The sequence below is a fragment of the Myotis daubentonii genome, chromosome X (assembly GCF_963259705.1).
Source record: "Myotis daubentonii chromosome X, mMyoDau2.1, whole genome shotgun sequence".
Taxonomy (NCBI): Eukaryota; Metazoa; Chordata; class Mammalia; order Chiroptera; family Vespertilionidae; genus Myotis; species Myotis daubentonii.
In genome coordinates this window covers 10,687,063-10,704,928 of record NC_081861.1, presented here as the reverse complement: position 1 = coordinate 10,704,928, position 17,866 = coordinate 10,687,063, and the positions used below count along the sequence as shown (strand labels likewise).

General features: G+C 54.7%; 2 protein-coding genes across 6 annotated transcripts; both read right to left on the bottom strand.

Annotated features, from left to right (window-relative positions):
* Positions 1 to 13: 13 nt before the first annotated feature.
* NAA10 (N-alpha-acetyltransferase 10, NatA catalytic subunit) lies at positions 14 to 5,758 on the bottom strand. Of its 2 annotated transcripts, none has more exons than XM_059679861.1 (8): positions 5,600 to 5,758; positions 5,033 to 5,131; positions 4,643 to 4,701; positions 3,615 to 3,660; positions 3,413 to 3,528; positions 3,167 to 3,211; positions 1,020 to 1,104; positions 14 to 321 (listed from the first exon to the last, which is right to left on the bottom strand). In XM_059679861.1, exons 1-8 carry the CDS (start codon positions 5,618 to 5,620, stop codon positions 85 to 87), a joined length of 708 nt encoding a protein of 235 aa, XP_059535844.1. In that variant the 5' UTR covers positions 5,621 to 5,758; the 3' UTR covers positions 14 to 84. The 2 variants fall into 2 exon arrangements, with proteins under 2 accessions (XP_059535844.1, XP_059535843.1); XM_059679860.1 differs by lacking the exon at positions 5,600 to 5,758 and adding an exon at positions 5,265 to 5,459.
* A 244-nt stretch (positions 5,759 to 6,002) lies between these two features.
* Positions 6,003 to 12,942, bottom strand: RENBP (renin binding protein). Of its 4 annotated transcripts, none has more exons than XM_059679855.1 (11): positions 12,830 to 12,942; positions 12,412 to 12,521; positions 12,205 to 12,280; positions 11,922 to 11,997; positions 11,555 to 11,727; positions 10,881 to 11,105; positions 10,026 to 10,107; positions 9,505 to 9,680; positions 8,248 to 8,379; positions 6,265 to 6,352; positions 6,003 to 6,175 (listed from the first exon to the last, which is right to left on the bottom strand). In XM_059679855.1, the coding sequence occupies exons 1-11, from the start codon at positions 12,905 to 12,907 to the stop codon at positions 6,108 to 6,110; spliced, it is 1,284 nt and encodes a 427-aa protein (XP_059535838.1). In that variant the 5' UTR covers positions 12,908 to 12,942; the 3' UTR covers positions 6,003 to 6,107. The 4 variants fall into 4 exon arrangements, with proteins under 4 accessions (XP_059535838.1, XP_059535839.1, XP_059535840.1 ...); XM_059679856.1 differs by having other exon boundaries at positions 12,412 to 12,610; positions 12,830 to 12,912; XM_059679857.1 differs by having other exon boundaries at positions 12,412 to 12,531; positions 12,830 to 12,876.
* Positions 12,943 to 17,866: the final 4,924 nt, after the last annotated feature.

Below are 17,866 nucleotides of genomic sequence, written 5' to 3'. Positions count from 1 at the left end.
TCGCACACACAAACCCCCCCCTGGGTGAAGTTTATTGTGTAACCTCGGGTGAGGATGGGAGGGCCAGGGCAGGGAGAGGAGGCTCTAGGAAGCTGAGTCGGAGGCCTCTGAGCTGTCCTTGACATCGGTGCTCTCTGTGGTCTCGCTGACCTCGCTGAGGTCCTTGCTGTCACCACCGCTGTCCTCGGCAGCCAGGCCCTTCTCCTCACGACCGGGCTCTCCTGAGCCAGGCAGTGAGTTGCCCTTGCTCTCCGCCTTGTTCTCGATGGCGCCCAGCACTGTGTGCCTGCCCTTCTCCTTCAGCTCCAGGTGCCGCCTCAGCTGCCACCAGAAGCCCAGGGAGAAGCAGGAGGAAGACGACAGGGCCTAAGTCTCCAGACCATGTAGGCCCTCTCTGGCTGCCCAAGGGAGCCTGTGTCTGTCACTTGCTGGGGGCAGAGGGTAAAATGAGAGGCAGCAGGGCCAGGATAGGAAACACAGGACTGCATTGAGTTGAATCCTGGCTCTGCTCTCCCTGGGGCTGTTTTCTCTCCTGTAAAGGGAGTATGCTCATGCCTCCCTCATCTGGGCTGCTGTAGGACTTTCTCCTCAGCCCTGTTTTGTCTTACCCCTGAGCCTTGGGGCAGGCCATGGCTGTCCCCAGGCCCCCACTGCTATCCTGGAGCCCTCATTCTCAGTGCATCCAGGGGCCTCCCTCCCTTGCCTCTCACACCACGCCTCAGAGTGGCACAGGCTTCTTCCTGAGAATGGAATCTTGTGGCCTCCTTCCAAGCCCTGACAAGGCCCAGCTCCCTACCTGACAGCTGGGGAAACTGAGGTGATGAGCTCAGCAACGTAGCATTGTCCCAGCAACGTAGGCACAATGGCTAGCACCTGATCCATCTTGTCTCTAGCCCATCACAGGCTTCCTACTGTCTCAGGGCCCCTGGGAGCTTCACCTTCCCTCCAGCAGGGGCTCCCCTACTTACCTTGCTCTTCTTTATCTGTGGGGACTGTGGCCCTGTCCCCCCTAGACTTACCTCATCGGCCATCTGGGTGAGATCCCGCTTCATGGCATACGCATCTTCCCCATCTGCGTAGTATTTGGGTTCCACTTCACTGATCCTGTGGGCAGGGGTTGGAGAGGAGGAGGACAACCCGAGAATCAGGGGTCAAATTCTCCTCAGCCTTCTGGCGTCATATGCTAGTGGGGCAAGATGTCATTTCCACCCAAAGGACCCTTTTGTAGACAAGCCCCATTTCCAACACAGCCTTCCCTCTGCTCTGTCTTGCAGTAAGTAGGACCCAGCGCCTTTTTCCCTCTCCCCACTCCCCGGGTCCTGCCATGGTCCTGCATATCCTAACCTGGTTACCAAGATCTTTCTATGGTTTCTTGTGAGCTGAAGCCCTGAATTTAACCATCCTCTTCCCTCCCTGCCCTGCTCCCTGTCACTTACCGAGAATGCACTGTCGGTCCCTATGCCTCGCAATTGGAACGAGGAGGAGGGTGCTGCACCCTCTGTTCCTGACAGGCACTGCCAGGCGTGGCCCTGGCCCGAGCAGTGCAGGGGCTGAGCTTTCACTGGAGGTGTGCCTGCAGACTTGGGCATCTGCCACTGAAGGGGGCCTGGACTCGATGGCCTAGAAAGTCCCTGCCATACCTAAGCCCCTGGAATGGTTGATCAGAGGTATCAGCATTTGGGTCAAAGACTGCTCCTCAGATTTTATCACTGTGGGGAGGACAGGAGGCCCACAGGTGCACCTCTGCCCTTCACATCTGTCACATCCACCCAGGCCCTGACGCCCCCACCGAGGCGATGGAGTTGTTGCAGGGCCATGTGCTCTGCCCTAGTTGCATTACCCTGAACTTTTCAATGCATTTAAAAAAAAATCTGAATGCAGCCCACCCAGAATCGTGCATGCCTCCCTGCACAGCCTCACATGGGAACTCTAGACCAGCATGTCCCATAGGTGGCCACCAGACACGTGGCCCCTTGAGACATGCTGCCAGTGTAAAACACACCGGAATCTAAAGACTTAGCAAAACAAAAGAGGATGGCCTGACCGGTTTGGCTCAGTGGATAGAGCGTCAGCCTGAGGACTGAAAGGTCCCAGGTTCGATTCCGATCAAGGGCATATACCTTGGTTGCAGGTACATCCCCAGTGGGAGGTGTGCAGGAGGCAGCTGATCGATGTTTCTCTCTCATCAATGTTTCTAACTCTCTATCTCTCTCCCTTCCTCTCTGTAAAAAATCAATAAAATATATTAAAAAACAAAATAGGATGTGAAGTAACTCAATAATTTCTTATATTGGTTACCTGTTCAAATGAGAAGAATATGGATTTATTGGGTTAAAGTAAATTATTAAAATGAAAAAAAAATATTGTTCCTCAAATGCCCTTCACAACAGTCCCTTCTCATCCTCCACCAAACTGAGGCTGAGTCCTGTCTCAGGGGGTTCCTACATGGACAGCCCACCCAGCCTCACTTTCAAGTAGCTTTTGCCATCATGTATTGGGTGCGTCGATTCCCTGCCAGGCTCTCTCTGTCCTATGCCGGGCATACAGAGACTCCAATGTCCCTGAGTGGACCCACCCTCGTCCACCAGGACGCCTAGGGCTCTAGGTCAGCGGGCGCTAACCTTTCGGATCTCACGGACCACCAGTGGTCTGCGGAACACCGGTTGGCGACCGATGCAATCCTTCTGCTCCCCAGGCTGACAGCACATCCTACCTGGATGTGCCTAAGCTTCTGTAGCAGCACATTCTCCTTTCTTCTGGTCCCATTGGATGCTTTTAGGTACCTGGCCACTTTGAGTTCTATTCCTAGGCTTCTGCTCATGTCCTGAGCCCTCATGTATACTCCCGAGTAGTCCATGTACTCTTCACCACACTGCCCATCATCTGCTCTCGGCCACCATCAAGCAATCGCTCCTCCACCCAGCAAGACACACCACACATCCTCCTGCATCACACAATCCTTGGGCAGATGGCAGCAGACAAGTGCCGTTGCCACTGAGAATGGAGGAGGCACCCTGGCAATGTGTGTGGAGTCCAGGACCTGCTCCCCATCTCAGCTGCCCCTGCCCCCCAGCCCGGAAGGCAGCTCAGTCCATCTCAGCCACATGCATGAGCCAGCCAGACCTGGGACCACCCCACTCCATTAGAAAAATCTAGATCTACTTACTGAAAGTTGAGGGTGTTGGAATAGAGGTGCAGGGCGGCCCGGTTACTGCAGGGGAATAAGGCAGTGCTGAGCTGCACAGGTTCGGCCAGGCAGGGACAGCACGTCGAGGTCCTGCCCCTTTTCCTAGTGCCCCCTCCCCACTAATCCCACTCCCCAGATCTTCTCCAAAAGCCAGGGCACCCCCAAGACCCACATCAACACAGTATCTTCTCCCCACTCCTCCCTTCCCTCGGCCCCGGCTTCCACCTCTTCCTGACATGCAGGGAGACGTATTTGGCATTGAAGTTCTCGATCATGGCTCGGGAGGCCTGGTCCATCAGCTTCTGAGCCAGGCCAAGGCGCCGGTGGGAACGCTTCACAGCCTGGAGGAAGAAAGCTAGGAGCTTGAGGGCTGCCCCATCTAACCCCTACTTCCGCCCCCATCAAAGCCTGCGTGGGCCCTACGCACCAGTGAGGTGATATGTCCGTGGGGCACATCATCTGGGTCCTCTTCCCTATATCAAGAAGAAAGGAGAGAGGTTAGCAAGGAGCCTGGTGAAGATGCAGCCACCCCCACCTCCCGGCACATGGGCATGGCAGGACCATGTGCCGGGAGGTAGTCCCAGATCTGGGGTGGCAGGAGAGCTGGGACTCTCAAACCCCTCACCGCAGCCAAAAGACATGTGTAGTGTCAATGGAGTGCAATGGAATATGGTTCGGTGATAAAAAGAAATGCGCTAGCAAACCATGAAAAGACATGGAGGAACCTTAAATGCACATTGCTAAGTGAAAGAAGCCAATCTGAAAAGGCTACCTCGTTTCTGATTGCAGCTAAATGACATTCTGGGGAAAGGCAAATCAAAACTATAATGAGATACTACCTCCCACCTGTTAGAGTGGCCATTATCAACAAGACAAGCAATGACAGGTGTTGGAGAGGCTGTGGAGAAAAGGGAACCCTCATCCACTGCTGGTGGGAAGGTAGACTGGTGCAACCACTGTGGAAAGCAGTCTGGCGATTCCTCAAAAATGTAAGGATAGAGCTACCATACGACCACAACCCAGTAATCCCTCTCCTGGGTATAGACCCGAAAAACTCTGACCCTAACCCTAACCCGGCCAGTGTGGCTCAGTGGTTGAGCTTGGACTTATGAACCAGGAGGTCACAGTTCGATTCCCGTCAAGGCATGTGCCCAGGTTGCAGGCTTGATCCCCAGTAGGGGGCGTGCAAGAGGCAGCCGATCAATGATTCTCTCATCATTGATGTTTCTATCTCTCTCTCCCTCTCCCTTCCTCTCTGCAATCAATAAAAATACATTAAAAATTTTTAACTGAAAACTGAACTTAAAAGAGCCTAGAAATTAATTAAAAAAAAAAAAAAAAACCCAGGCAGCATCCACCAGACACGTGCAGTGCTGCTGCCCCCACCCCTGTGGAAGATCCATGCCCCATCCCCCAGCTCCCACACCAGGCTTCTCTCCCTCCTTGGTAACTCACATTTTGGCCAGGACATACCCCACAATCTTCCCATTCTCATCCTCAGCGATGTAAGAGAGCTGGGTGACAGGGAGGAGAAAGAAGTCAGAGAACAACTTCCTGTCAGAGGTGAGGAGCCCTTAGCAGCCACCTAGTCCCATGGCTCGCTGTGTGCATGACAGACAGAAGTCCCTCCAGTGGTAAGTTCAGTAACAGCTCCTGACCTCCAGGCCAAGTGCCTTGGTTTCCCCATACCACACTCTGCCCTGTCGTAGGCAGGGAGAGGACAGACACAGGTGGGAATCCTGCTCCTCCCTTGGCCCAGTCCTTAAGCTCCCCACCCCAGCTGAGAGCACCCACTCCTTCCAAACTGATGCCTGGTGTCCCCGGTCCCCAAATCCAGCTGCCCACCTGGGGCCAGGAGAGGCCATGGTAGAAGTAGTACTTCATTTGGTAGTTCTCTGGCAGGCAGAGCAGGTTGCAGTGCTGCATGTTCATCAGGTCCTCTGGCTGCGGGAGGGGGGCATGGGAATGCGGTCAGACCAGGGTCTGCAGTGACTAAGCAGGCCCGGGTCCTGTCAAAGCCCGCTCGCTGTCTGTCTATTCACTGACACCCACCCCCCCTCGCTCCCGCCCGCCTTACCCCCGCAGGGCTGGGCGGGCCTGACTTTACACCGGTCTGGCCCACAGCCACTGTGCAAAAATTATCTGTTCCTGGAATGAATGTGGGTGCAAGGGGAGCTCCCAGACACCATCCGAGCCCCGACATCCCGCAAAGACGGGGTTTGCAGACCCGACCCGCTCTCCGGGTAGGTCTGACCCCCTCTTCGTGTAGGTCCAGCCCCACAGGCACGATGGCCTTCACCAGCCCCGCACAGGGTGGCCGGCCCGGGAATCTAGGCCCCTCAAGAGCATGCGCACGCGGCCACCCAGCCCGCACCCACGCCACGCGGACAGTCTTCCGCCCCGGAGCCTCACCCTCGCATTGCGGATGTTCATGACGGCGGCGAGGATGGCGGCTCCCAGTGGATCGTGAACGCGCAGTCAGCTGCTGCTGGCCGGACCCGGGCTGGGGCTGGGGCTGGGGCCGGGGCCGGGGCCGGTTTCGGGCTCGCGGGGGCGGCGGCGGAAGAGGCGGTGCGCACCGGGCGGTCCAAAGGCCGGAAGTGCTGCCGCTGCACCCGCCCTCGTGGCCGCACGACCAATGCGGGAGGCGGGCGGGGGGCCGGGGCGGGGCTGTCGGTGGGCGGGGCGGGGGTAGGCAAATGCTCGGAGCGGTCAGGACCGTGGGCTGGCGGGTCACTGTCCGGGTGAGCAGGTGTCCTCAGGCCACCGCGGCGGCTGCCCCTCCCTCGACCCCATAGACACACACACGCTCGCGGGCAGAGGAACAGGCTCAGCTTTATTTTGCGGCTCCGCGGGCGGGGTCGGCAGGTGGGGACCCGGCGCCCTGGGCAGGGATCGGGGCGTGGACAGGGACAGGGGCTCAGCGGCTCAGCAGAGCGTCCAGCATCTCTTCGCACATGGCTAGGCACCGCGGCACGTGGAAGCAGCCTGCGGGGAAAGGCGAGATGGCGAGTTGGGAGGGCCGGGGTCAACCAAATTTCCAGAGCTCCCAAGGCCCCACCCAGTCTCCCACTCACCTTTGAAAGGACCTCCCTTGATGGTGAGGGCAACCGACCCATCTCGGTTTAGGTAGCCAAACCACTCCCCATGCTCAGGATCGCGAAACTGGAATAACAATGACACAGTGACAGCCAGCACCTACAGGAGCTGTCCATATGAGACAGGCCTGGGGAGGGGCTTCTCACTGCCCCACTGCACCGAGACCAGGGCCAGAGCTGCGGTTGACCCCAGGTAACATGGCTCCAAGATCAGTGCTCAGCGTAGTGGTCAAAGATAAAAGCGAGGGACTTTCCCTTTTTCCCTTCCTGCCAGGGGGGTGTGGAGGATGAAAGCCTGCAGTTAACCCACTGAGGGAAAGGGCCACAGGCTGTTAGATGGAACACTAGGGGATAAACCAACAAGAACCCTGCTTGGGGGTAACAGACACACTGTATCTTGTTCAAATGCCATCTCTATCTCTTGGAAATATATTCCTTAAATGTAACTTCAGACAGTTTAAACTGGTGGCCTCTAACAGATGTTCTTCATGAATGCATTCAGTATTAAGATACAGTGGGGTCTTGACTTACCAGTGTCCCGACTAACGAGTTTTTCCAGATACAAGCCCTCTCTCGGCCGATTTTTTGCTTTGAGTTGCGAGCTAAAATTGGGTTACGAGCCAGCTTCAGATACCCCACCGCTAGTTGGCGCAGCGAACGTCACAGTGAACGCCACAACATCAGCCCAGCATTCCGTGTCTCACTCGTTCACTTTTTGATTTGACATACGAGTAATTTGAGTTATGAGCTCCATCACAGAACGAATTAAACTCGTAAGTCAAGGCCCCACTGTATAGCCTTGCCCTGGCCAGTGTGCCTCAGTTGGTTGGGTGTCATCCCTTGCATGGAAGGGGTGCTAATTGAATTCCCAGTCAGGGTTACAGGCTCCATCACCAGTAGGGGCTGTGCAGGAGGCAGCCAATTGATGTTTTGCTCACACATCGATGTTTCTCCCTCTCCCTTCCTCTCCCTTTAAAAAAATCACTAAAAAATATTTTTAAAGACATAGCCTTGAGTCTCATGACTTCCTGGTTTGGAAGTAGTGATGAGCTTGTGCTATACTTGAGATGCCTCTCTAAGTACAGTGTAACATGAACATATTTGGGGTTTCTATTGGTGACAAAGTCAGGTGCTGCTACTGTGGTCACTGCCTCCATTCATAATGGGAGTAAATGCTGGGTTTCAGTTAGTGCTTAGTAAAAATAAAGATGTAATTTTCCCTCCAGTTTTAAAGCCTGTGGACCCGAGAATAAGACCCCCTGCTGGTTCTTATCTCCTTTGCTGGGCCCTCCTATTCCCTCCTCTCCTGTACTTTTAAAAGCTTACTCTGTCTCCTGGCTTCCAGTATCATCTATATTCTTATGACACCCAAACAATCATGGCCCAGACCTTCCCAATTAACTAGACTATGATCATCTGTCCACTGCATCTCCCACTCCAGGCCAGGCCCCCACCCTCACTGGCCAGGATGACAGCTACAGCCTCTGGCTCTGTGCCCCACAGTCTCTTCCTGAAGGCCCAGGACCCAGTAATGCCTAAATCAGAAAAGCTAATAACTCTGTACAGACCACCCCCACCACCATTATTCCTTCCCACAGCCCCTGACCTTGCTTTATTTTCCATAGTTCCCATCGCCATCTGTGCTTGCCTGTTCACTAGTTTATAGTCTGTGCCCCCCACCCTCCCTACTGAAACATGAGCTCCAGGGGAGCAGGGACTGCTTTGTTGACTAAACAGAGGGCACTGGGGGGACCTCCAGGAACTCTCAGATCAACTGAGGGACCACATTCAATGAAGCAGAGAGTAGGGGGTGCGGGATGAGCCACCCTATCCCTGCCCAGCCTCCTCCCACTGCCCAGGAAAGCCTGGCCCTGGCCTGCCCAGGGAAGAATGACTGCCCACTGTCTCTCCCACGCCCTTGCCCAGCCCATCAAGGGCTGTGGACCAGGAAGCAGCACTTACCTGGCGGAAGGTGTACTCAGCCACCTGGTAGAAGAGGTGCAGTAAGGCAGGGTCCCCACTGTCGCTGTAGCCCATAAGGAAGGCAATCATGGCTTCACTGTGCGGCCACCAGAGCTTCATGGCCCACTCCAGCTGAGAGCAGAGCAGAGGTAGCATCTGAGAGCCCTGCGTCCCACCGCCCAACACCTGTCTCAGCAGGAAGGTCACCCTCATCCTTCAGGACCTCGCTCTGACTCCCTCTGGCCCAAGCACTTGGAGCCTAGTCACAGGATGGACATCTCTGGGGGTTAAAAAGGCTCCTCAGAATAGGATTAGCTTATTGAGCCAATGCACCCCAAAGGGCAGGGGTGGGTCAGACTTCTCTTTAACCTTGGAATTGAAACCATGTCTGTCTTGTCAGTCTGTCTAAAGCCCCTCGGACACTCAGCCACCCTCTGCAGATCTCAGCAGGATCAAGACAGAGGAAACAGACATAGGCAGCAAATCTGTTCCCCCTGCTGACACCTTAAAATCACCCAGAGAGCCCAGCCAGCACGGCTCAGTGACTGAGCATTGACCTATGAACCAGGAAGCCACGGTTCAATTCTCAGTCAGGGCACATGGGCGGGTTGTGGGCCCAATCTCCAGTGGGGGGCATGCAGGAAGCAGCTGATCAATGATTCTCTCTCATCATTGATGTTTCTATATCTCTCTCCCCCTCCTTCCTTTATGAAATCAATACAAATATATTTTAAAACATTGAAAACTTTTACTAAAACAAATCACCCAGAGAGCCTTTCAAAGATGAAGGGGACAAGTGTCTCTGCATCGGCATTGTCTGTGCTCCCTAGTGGCCTCCCTATGCACATAAGGTTGAGGACCACTGGCACAGAAGTCGAGAACTTACCACTGGGGTCACACTGGGCAAGTTCACTGCTGAGCCCCGAGTCCCCCTCTATGAATTAGGTGATGGCGCCCTAGCCGGCTTGGCTCAGTGGATAGAGCATTAGCCTACGGACTGAAGGGTCCTAGGTTCGATTCCAGCCAAGGGCACATGCCTGGGTTGCAGGCTCGATCCCCAGTAGGGGGCGTGCAGGAGGCAGCCGATCAATGATCCTCTCTCATCATTGATATTTCTATCTCTCCCTCTCCCTTCCTCTGAAATCAATAAATATATATTTTTTAAAAAAAGACATAGCTGAGGGCAGCAGCCATGAACTACCCAGGACAGAAAGCTTAGAATAGGTTAGCATCATGTGGCCCTGGGCGCATTCCTACCTGGGTAGGGCAGAGGCCATCCACATCCTGGAAGTACAAGAGGCCTCCGTGGTCAGGGTCCCATCCAGAGCGGAAAGGTAACAATAGGAACTTGTCAATAATGTGGGCTCGAAGTTCAGGGTCACCTTTCCGGGTGGCGTGACGGAGCAGGAACCATCCAGCTTCTAGTGCGTGGCCTGGTGAAGGCTCAGGGTAAGATAGGCAGTGGATTCTCCCCTACGCAGGGAGGCTCAAGCCCTGTGTTGACCACTGTGCCTGCCTTCCTCCCTAACAGTGGGAGCTGCTCTGAGCTCCCTGCCCCACCCAACAGCCTCTCCCATGCAGAAAACTCACCCCCCAGCCCACCCCAGACTACCTCTCTTGCTGCCACCCCAGCCTGGGAGGCCTATCACCCCTTCTTTGCCTGGTCCTTGGTTGGTGGAGGGTGGAAGGAGGAAGGCAGTCCCCCATGCTGAAGCCCAGGAACCAAGGCTGGTCACCTCCCTCCTCCTGGATGGCACCCGGCCCACCCTGCTCCTCACCTGCATTCTGGTGTCTCCCCAGGCAACCAGGGAGTTCCTTGCCATCCTCTGACACATTCTCCAGCACAGCCTGCCCATCCCTCTGCCAGGGGAAGAGAAGGGAATTCTGCCTTCAGCCCCCCACCATCCAACCAGAAAGACCCTCCTTCCCTCCATAATCTGCAAGCTCGGGTAAGCCTGGCTCAGAGGTGCGTTTGAGGAGGGGCCAGTTCACTCCCAGGAGTCCAGAAAGCTTGTAACCCTTGCTTTAGGCCTGCCCTCCCCCCTCCAAGAAGGAAAAGGTGAAACACCGAAGAGGACTGGGATTGGACGGGCTGGGCTGCCCACAGAAGCGTGGAAGGACTTGGGTCTGGCTGGTTTCCTGCTCTCTGATGTGTCCCAGGCTCTGGCACCCCCCTTCCCTCTTGCCCTCGGCCCCACCCAGCTCCCTGGGCTCTCCACATTTCCAAGGGTCCTGGGCCCAGCCTCCCTACCATTTTTTTTGTTTTGTTAATCCTCACCCAATGATACTTTCCCATTGACTTTTAGAGAGTGGAAGGGAGGGGGAGAGACAGAGAAACATCGATAAGACACATCTATTAGTTGCCTTCCACACAAGCCCTGACCTGACCAGGCCCAGGGATTGATTGAGCCTGCAACCGATGTACTTGCCCTTGACTGAATCGAACCCAGGACCCTTCAGTCCGAGGACTGATGCTCTATCCAGAGCCAAACCAGCTAGGGCAAGCCTCCCTATCTTGAAGGGGACCATCAGGGCCCACATCAGGGCCCAGATCAGGGCGGGTGTGCGCGGAGGAAGAGCCCGGAGTGGGAGATGCCCCAGTCTGGCAGCTGGCATCAGCCTCCCGCCCCTACCTGGACATGCTGCAGAATCCTCTGGGCGCACCAATCATCCAGCTCCGCGTACTTGCTCGCCATCTCCTTGTCTGCCTCCCCGAGCTGCTCCACCAGGTTGAGCAGCATCATGGGCACCGCCATGGACTCTGAGGCTGGGGCCCCTGAGAGCCAGGGCCGGCCCAGTCCCGATGGGTCTTTCCGCACCCAGTGGACGATCTGATCCATCATCTCTACAGCTTCGCTCTGGGTGGGGGGGAGGGGCGGGGAGGCCCAGGCTGAGGCTGCATCCCATCCAGCCCGCCCACTCACAGGACACCTTTCTCCACCCAGGGCCCACTCCGGGCCTGGCCCCAGGTTGGGTGCGGGGGGGCCAGGGTGGATCTGCCCCACCCTGACTCAGAGGCTCCCAGTCTGGGGGTAGAGGCCACTTCCAGGCAGTGAGGTTAGGTCTGAAAGCACAAGGCGCCCCAGGAGGAGGGAGAGGCCCCCTCCCAGGTGGAAGCTGGGCAAGGATTGGCCCCTTTGTGACCAGGAGCGGGGAGTTCAGAAGGGAACAAGACTTCTGGGGGACGCCCTTAGGCACACAGTGACAACATAGTGCAAGAAGGAGGGTATTGCAAGCAGCCTTGGAGCCCCAGGGGCCCATAGGAAGGATTAACATTGAAAGCAGATCCAGCCTTCCTCCCACACACCTGGTAACGTGCTTCCCCTGTCACCCTCCACAGCTCATCCATGGCCATGATGTAGAAACACTCGCTAAAGATGGTTCGCTGCACCTTGACTGGGCGGCCATCCCGCGTCAGGACAAAGGCACACTTCTTCCCAGGAGGTGCCACTCGGGCGTAGCGCAGCAAAAATTCGCCACCTGGTGGTTGGGAAGTTGACATGCTAGAACTCAGGTGAGGACAATGCCTCCCCTTCCATCACTGTTTCTAATCTAGACCCACAAACTCCCTCCTCCCGCTCTCCCCCGCCCCCCACCCGCAGGAAGTATGCACACAGGAGCTATTGAGTAAACTTGGGAGTAACTTCTGGGGAGATGGGGCAGGGAGGGGGCACCTGCTTTAGCTGAATCCAGAAGTTCTGGGCGGCGGAAGCGCTCAAATTTGCGGTACAAGCGACAGTACATCCACACCTGGAGGGGCAGAGGGAACACAGCTTAAGCGGGGAGCAGCAGGGACCTCAGGGCTGGGATGAGGGGGAGTCCTAGATGCCCTGTCCGGAGAGGAATAGTGTTTTGAGATGACAGGCCTTGTGGTGTGGGTGTGTATGCATGCGTGGACCGTAAGCCTGACTTTGGCTTATGCCCCTGGGGGAGCTGCAAGCCTCAGCACATCCTTACCTGCCTCCCCTGCAGCCAGACATACTTGAGGTCGTCATACACCTTCCCGTTGCGGCCGAGGCAGGTGAAGAAGCCCCTGTTGGACACAAACTTAGCAAAGGGGAAAAGGGGCCTGCACCCCCCACAGCCCACTGGGCCCAGCAGATCTGAGTCTGCTGGCGGGGGGCTGGGCAAAGACCATGTTGAGACCAGAAAGAAAAGGCGCACCCATGCTCCTGGTCGTGGGAGTGCTCCATCCAGAAAGCCACCACGCGGTCCAGTTCCTGCCCCAGGCGCTCCTTCCAGGCTTGCAGAGTCTCTCGTTCCTTCTCCATGTCCTGGGGGAAACTTAGGACTTGGAGGCTCAGCTCCCCGACAGACCCGACCTCTCCATCTTCCTGGTATCCAGCTTCCTCACCGGGCTCTTCTGTGCCCAAAACACCCCAGGCTTGAGTGGGCTGTCTGACCCGTCTCCTGGGCTTGGGGACCCAGCCCTTGGGGTCCGCCCCACCACCACCCGTGTGCGGGGCTGTCCTCCGGCCCGGGACCAGCCCCAGGACTGATCCCACCAACCCCGGGGATCTACCCGCCACGGATCCCACCACGGGCCTGCCACACTCAGAGACGCCCCCCACCTCATCACTACCTCTCCTCCAAGAAGCCAAACGGAGCGGGCCACGGTCCCGTGACTGTCACTCAGCTGATCCAGCTTTGCCCCACCCATCCCCTCCTCCGGGGTTTTGTAGGGCCTGAGGGCGGGGCCCGACGTGGGGGCGGGGCTTGGTCATCACTAGGCCACGCCCCCGCGCTCGGGCTCCGCCTTCACGCTCAGGGCTCGCTGAGACCCTCTGGTGGCTGAAGTTCGCGATTGCCGCTGCTGGAGCCCTCAGCTCAATACAGTAACCTCTTGGTGGGAAATACTGTACTAGGTTAGCTGGCTGGAAGATCTGGGGTTGTGGGGGGTGTTTTGGGGAACACGAGCCGGCTTTCCCTCCTCAACCACCTCCCCCTGAATCCTGAGAGGGGTCCTAGTGTGTGTTGGGGGGGGGGAGGGGCTAGGCAGGGCAGAGAGACCAAGGGGGATGGCCTCAGCAAGGGTATGAGGCTCAGGTACAGCAAGAGAGGGGACAGCTGGAAGTGCCTGGACTGAGGCCCCTCTGACCTGTGACCCCACAGGGTGGGCAACTCCTCTGGATGAACCAGCTCCTCATCAACCGCTTTAGCGATCAAGGTCAATACAAGGCAGCTCAAAAGCCATACAGCAATTGTGCAGGTAAGAGTGGGCATCCCGGGGGCTCTCTGCCTTCCAGCCCTCCAAGTTCTCCAGACTTGTTTGCCAGTGCCCAGATGTGGTCTTCATAGCTCTATGACTGAGCAAGGCTGGCTGACCAACTGTCCCTCACTTTCCCTGCCAAGGGCGGAATTATGTGGAGGCGGCAGTCCAGGGGCCAGATTGCCTGAGAGCCCTGGGCTCCCAGTGTGACTTGGAGGAGCTTGGACTTCTGGGTTGGTTGGATTGCAGGCCTCTCACCTCATCAGTGCAGCTTCAGAACGCGGCTGGAACAGAGAGATTCTAATGCCTGGGCATGGCCCTATACTGCAGCTCCTACTGCTGTTGCTGGTCTTCTTAAATTTTTTTTAAATATATTTTTTATTGATTTTTTTTTTACAGAGAGGAAGGGAGAGAGATAGAGAGTTAGAAACATCGATGAGAGAGAAACATCGATCAGCTGCCTCCTGCACATCTCCTACTGGGGATGTGCCCGCAACCCAGGTACATGCCCTTGACAGGAATTGAACCTGGGACCTTTCAGTCCGCAGGCCAACACTCTATCCACTGAGCCAAACCGGTTTCGGCTGGTCTTCTTAATTTTTAAAAATATGTTTTTAGCCGAACCGGTTTGGCTCAGTGGATAGAGCGTCGGCCTGCGGACTCAAGGGTCCCAGGTTCGATTCCGGTCAAGGGCATGTATCCTGGTTGCGGGCGCATCCCCAGTGGGGGTTGTGCAGGAGGCAGCTGATCGATCTCTCTCATCAATGTTTCTAGCTCTCTGTCCCTCTCCCTTCCTCTCTGTAAAAAATCAATAAAATATACTTTAAAAAAATATGTTTTTATTGATTTTTAGAGAGGAAGGGAGAGGGAGAGAGAAACATCTATTGGCTGCCTCCTGCATACCCCCTACTGGGGATCGAGCCCCCAACCAGGACATGTGCCCTGACTGGGAATTGAACCAGGGACCTTTCGCTGTATGGGACCACACTCAACCAACTGAGCCACACCGGCCAGGGTATATGTGTGCTGGTCTTTGATGTCACAATGCCTGCCTCTCCCTGTGGAGGTCCCTGGGCTCAGTCAGGTCAGAGTTGGTGGAGTAGGAAAGACAGAGCTATGTCACAATGAGTAGGGCCCCACACAATACTAGACACCAGGAGTCCGGCAGAGTGAGCACCAGGGAAAGAAGAGCTGGCCCTAAGAGGCTTCCTGGAAGAGATGGAATTGGACTGGGCCTCCCTTGCAACTGTGAGCCGGCACTGCATGAGTTCCTGCCGAAGGCTGACCTTCCCATGCCCTTTGTGATGTTTGAGAATAAGACTGACCTCCCTTGCCCCGCCGGTTGTATTTCAGTTGGTTGAGTATCCAGTGTTGTCCCATGCACCCCAAAAGGTTGCTGGTTCAATTCTTGGTCAGGGCATATACCCAGGTTTCAGGCTCAATCCCCAGTGGGGGGCATCTAGGAGGCAGCTCATTGATGTTTCTCTCTCGTCAATGTATATATATATTCCTAGCTGGTGTGGCTCGGTGGATGGAGCATCGGTCTGCAGACTGAAGGGTCCCGAGTTTGATTCCAGTCAAGGGCACATGCCTGGGTTGTGGGCTTGATCCCCAGTGGGGCGGCGTGCAAGAGGCAGCCAATCGATGATTCTTATCATTGATGTTTCTATTTCTCTCTCCCTCTCCCTTTCTCTCTGAAATAAACACACACACACACACACACACACACACACACACACACACACATATATATATATATATATTTAAATAAACATTAAAAAAGACTGGCCAGTGAGAAGGTGTGGTACAGGCAAACCTTAGAGATGCTGTGGGTTCTGTTCCAGAACACTGCAATGAAGTGAGTTGTAATCTTTTTGCTGGTGGAGGGTCTTGCCTTTAATTTGTAAAAGACAGCCCTAGCTGGTTTGGTTTAGTGGATAGAGTGTTGGTCTGTGGACTGAAGGGTTCTGGGTTTGATTCTGGTCAAGGGCACATACCTGGGTTGCAGGTTCGATCCCCAGTAGGGAGCGTGCAGGAGGCAGCCATTCAATGGTTCTATCTCATCATTGATGTATCTATATCTCTCTCCCTCTCCCTTCCTCTCTGAAATCAATAAAAATAGATAGATAGATAGATGATAGATAGATAGATAGATAGATAAAACTGACAACACTCTTTTCCCCTCACGGGTCTCTCCCCAGGAGACTGATGAGTGGTGAGCCCATTAGAGACCAGCACCAACTGGTGTGGCCCTGCCTTCTGGAGTGCCATGCAGGCTGTCCTGAGGCAGGTGACTGTGTGTTGGGACAGCAGAGGGTGGGTGGGAAAAACCCCTACACCCTGCGAAGGTTAAGCATCCAGTCATCTGTCACATGCCTGACAGATCTGCACAGGCCCCGCCCCTTCTGGGGCCAGCCCCACAGACCATTGGTCACAGCTGGCCCGCACTGTAACCCCCCCCCCCCCCGCATTGCTCCCCCGTTACTCCAATGAGGCCCCTGGGCTCATTCAGGTCAGAGTTGGTGCAGCGAGAAAGACAGAGCTGTGGCTCCCAGTGTCAAGATCAATAGGACCCCACACAATATGAGACATCAGGAACCCAGGGAGTGAACACCAGGGAAAGAAGAGCTGGCTCTGAGGGACTTCCTGGGAGAGATGGAATTGGACAGGCCTCCCTTGCAACCATGACCTGGCACTGCATGGGCATGCGCACTTGCCAGGCAGAGATGGAGGAGGCAGCTTTTGGTCCTAGAGTGAAGGGGTAAGGAGCGGGGGAAGGAGGCAGGTGTGCCGAAGAATTCTCCCCGTTTTGTCATGAGCACTCCCTAACCCTGGCTATACCCTAGCAAAACCACCCCACCCAACAGCAGGGCTACCACAGTTGGTTCTGCTTCTTCCTCTGGGGGTGGTGCATAGGAAACCTGGCCAAAAGGATTCACTCTTGCATCACTTGCTGAGCGCCAGATGGGAACCACCCCATGGGCAACATCCAGCGAGTTGATATTCTGAGATCCTTTTGGGGGTCCTGAGCCCCTGGTGGAAGGACCTCCGGCTAAGCCTTCCCCAACTGGCAGCTGGTGACCTGCCTAGCCTTTGCCCCAGTCCCCTGGTTGGGAGGGGTGATCTGGTCCTCAGACAGGAGCTGGTAGTAGCTGCTATGGGACCTTTTGCTGAGACAATCTAGTCCAGTGGTCGGCACACCGCGGCTCACGAGCCACATGTGGTTCTTTGGCCCCTTGAATGTGGCTCTTCCACAAAATACCACATGCGGGCGCAGACGTACAGTGCGATTGAAACTTCGTGGCCCATGCGCAGAAGTCGGTTTTCAGAAAGGAGATAGATGAAACAAGTATACAAGATGAGTGTGGATGGGAGAGTTGGAAGGGGTCGACCTCAATCAGATTGAAGACTTTTTTAGCCAAGGCCAGGTAGGAATACCCTAATTAACCCTTTGCGGTCGTATTAAATTTGGACATGGGTGTCGTACTGGTCGGAATTAATTTCCATTGAAAGAGCAGTGATACATAACATGCAAGATTATGAAGGATAAACAAGATTTATTAATTCTTTTCTGGAACTACGTCACTACTAGTAGAATCACTACAAACGTTATCACTTTCTATGTCAGAGTCAGTATTCAAGGTGCCAAAATAAAACTCTTCATCGTTACTTTCAGATTCGCCGTACACTTCTTTCGGTAACTTTCTTTTTGCCATTTTGGAGTATTATTTTGAAATATCTTAACAAGCGAGAATGCCTAATTACAGTTCAACGTAATTTGTAAAGCTTTATTTGAAATTCTGTGAAGTATCTCGGAAGCTTGTCGATTTCTTCACTCTCAAAAGGCGACTGACTCGCCACAGTATTTTGCATGGCGAGTGTGGAACGACCGCGTTTGTTTATATTGAGTTTCGATATCTCCGATGTGCCGGGGCAATGTTTTGGTTCGTGACAAGGTCGCTTAGACACTTAACACATTGCGGGTAGTTTTTATCGCGCGCTAACAGGTGGCGTGGGCCATTTTTGCTAATTTTTTGCACAAATGGCAAAGTTCAGTAAAATTACGATAACTTTAGTTTACGTATTTATACGTTACCCGCATTCTACCGCTAGTCTATAAAAAACGTGTTAATACGTGTCCCGTGCTCTACTACACTGGTAGAACGTATAAATACGTAAAACGTGTAAACACATTTCCCACATACAATGTGTTAAGAGCTTTCAGATAAATTATGAACTGATATACGAATGAACAGAGTTAAGATTCATACGGTTCCTTGCTGTGCCGGCTGAGAACAAACGACCGGAACGGTAAAAAAGCTTTAGTGGCTGAGAGTAGACAAACGACCGCAAAGGGTTAATAACAATGTACCTACCTATATAGTTTAAGTTTAAAAAATTTGGCTCTCA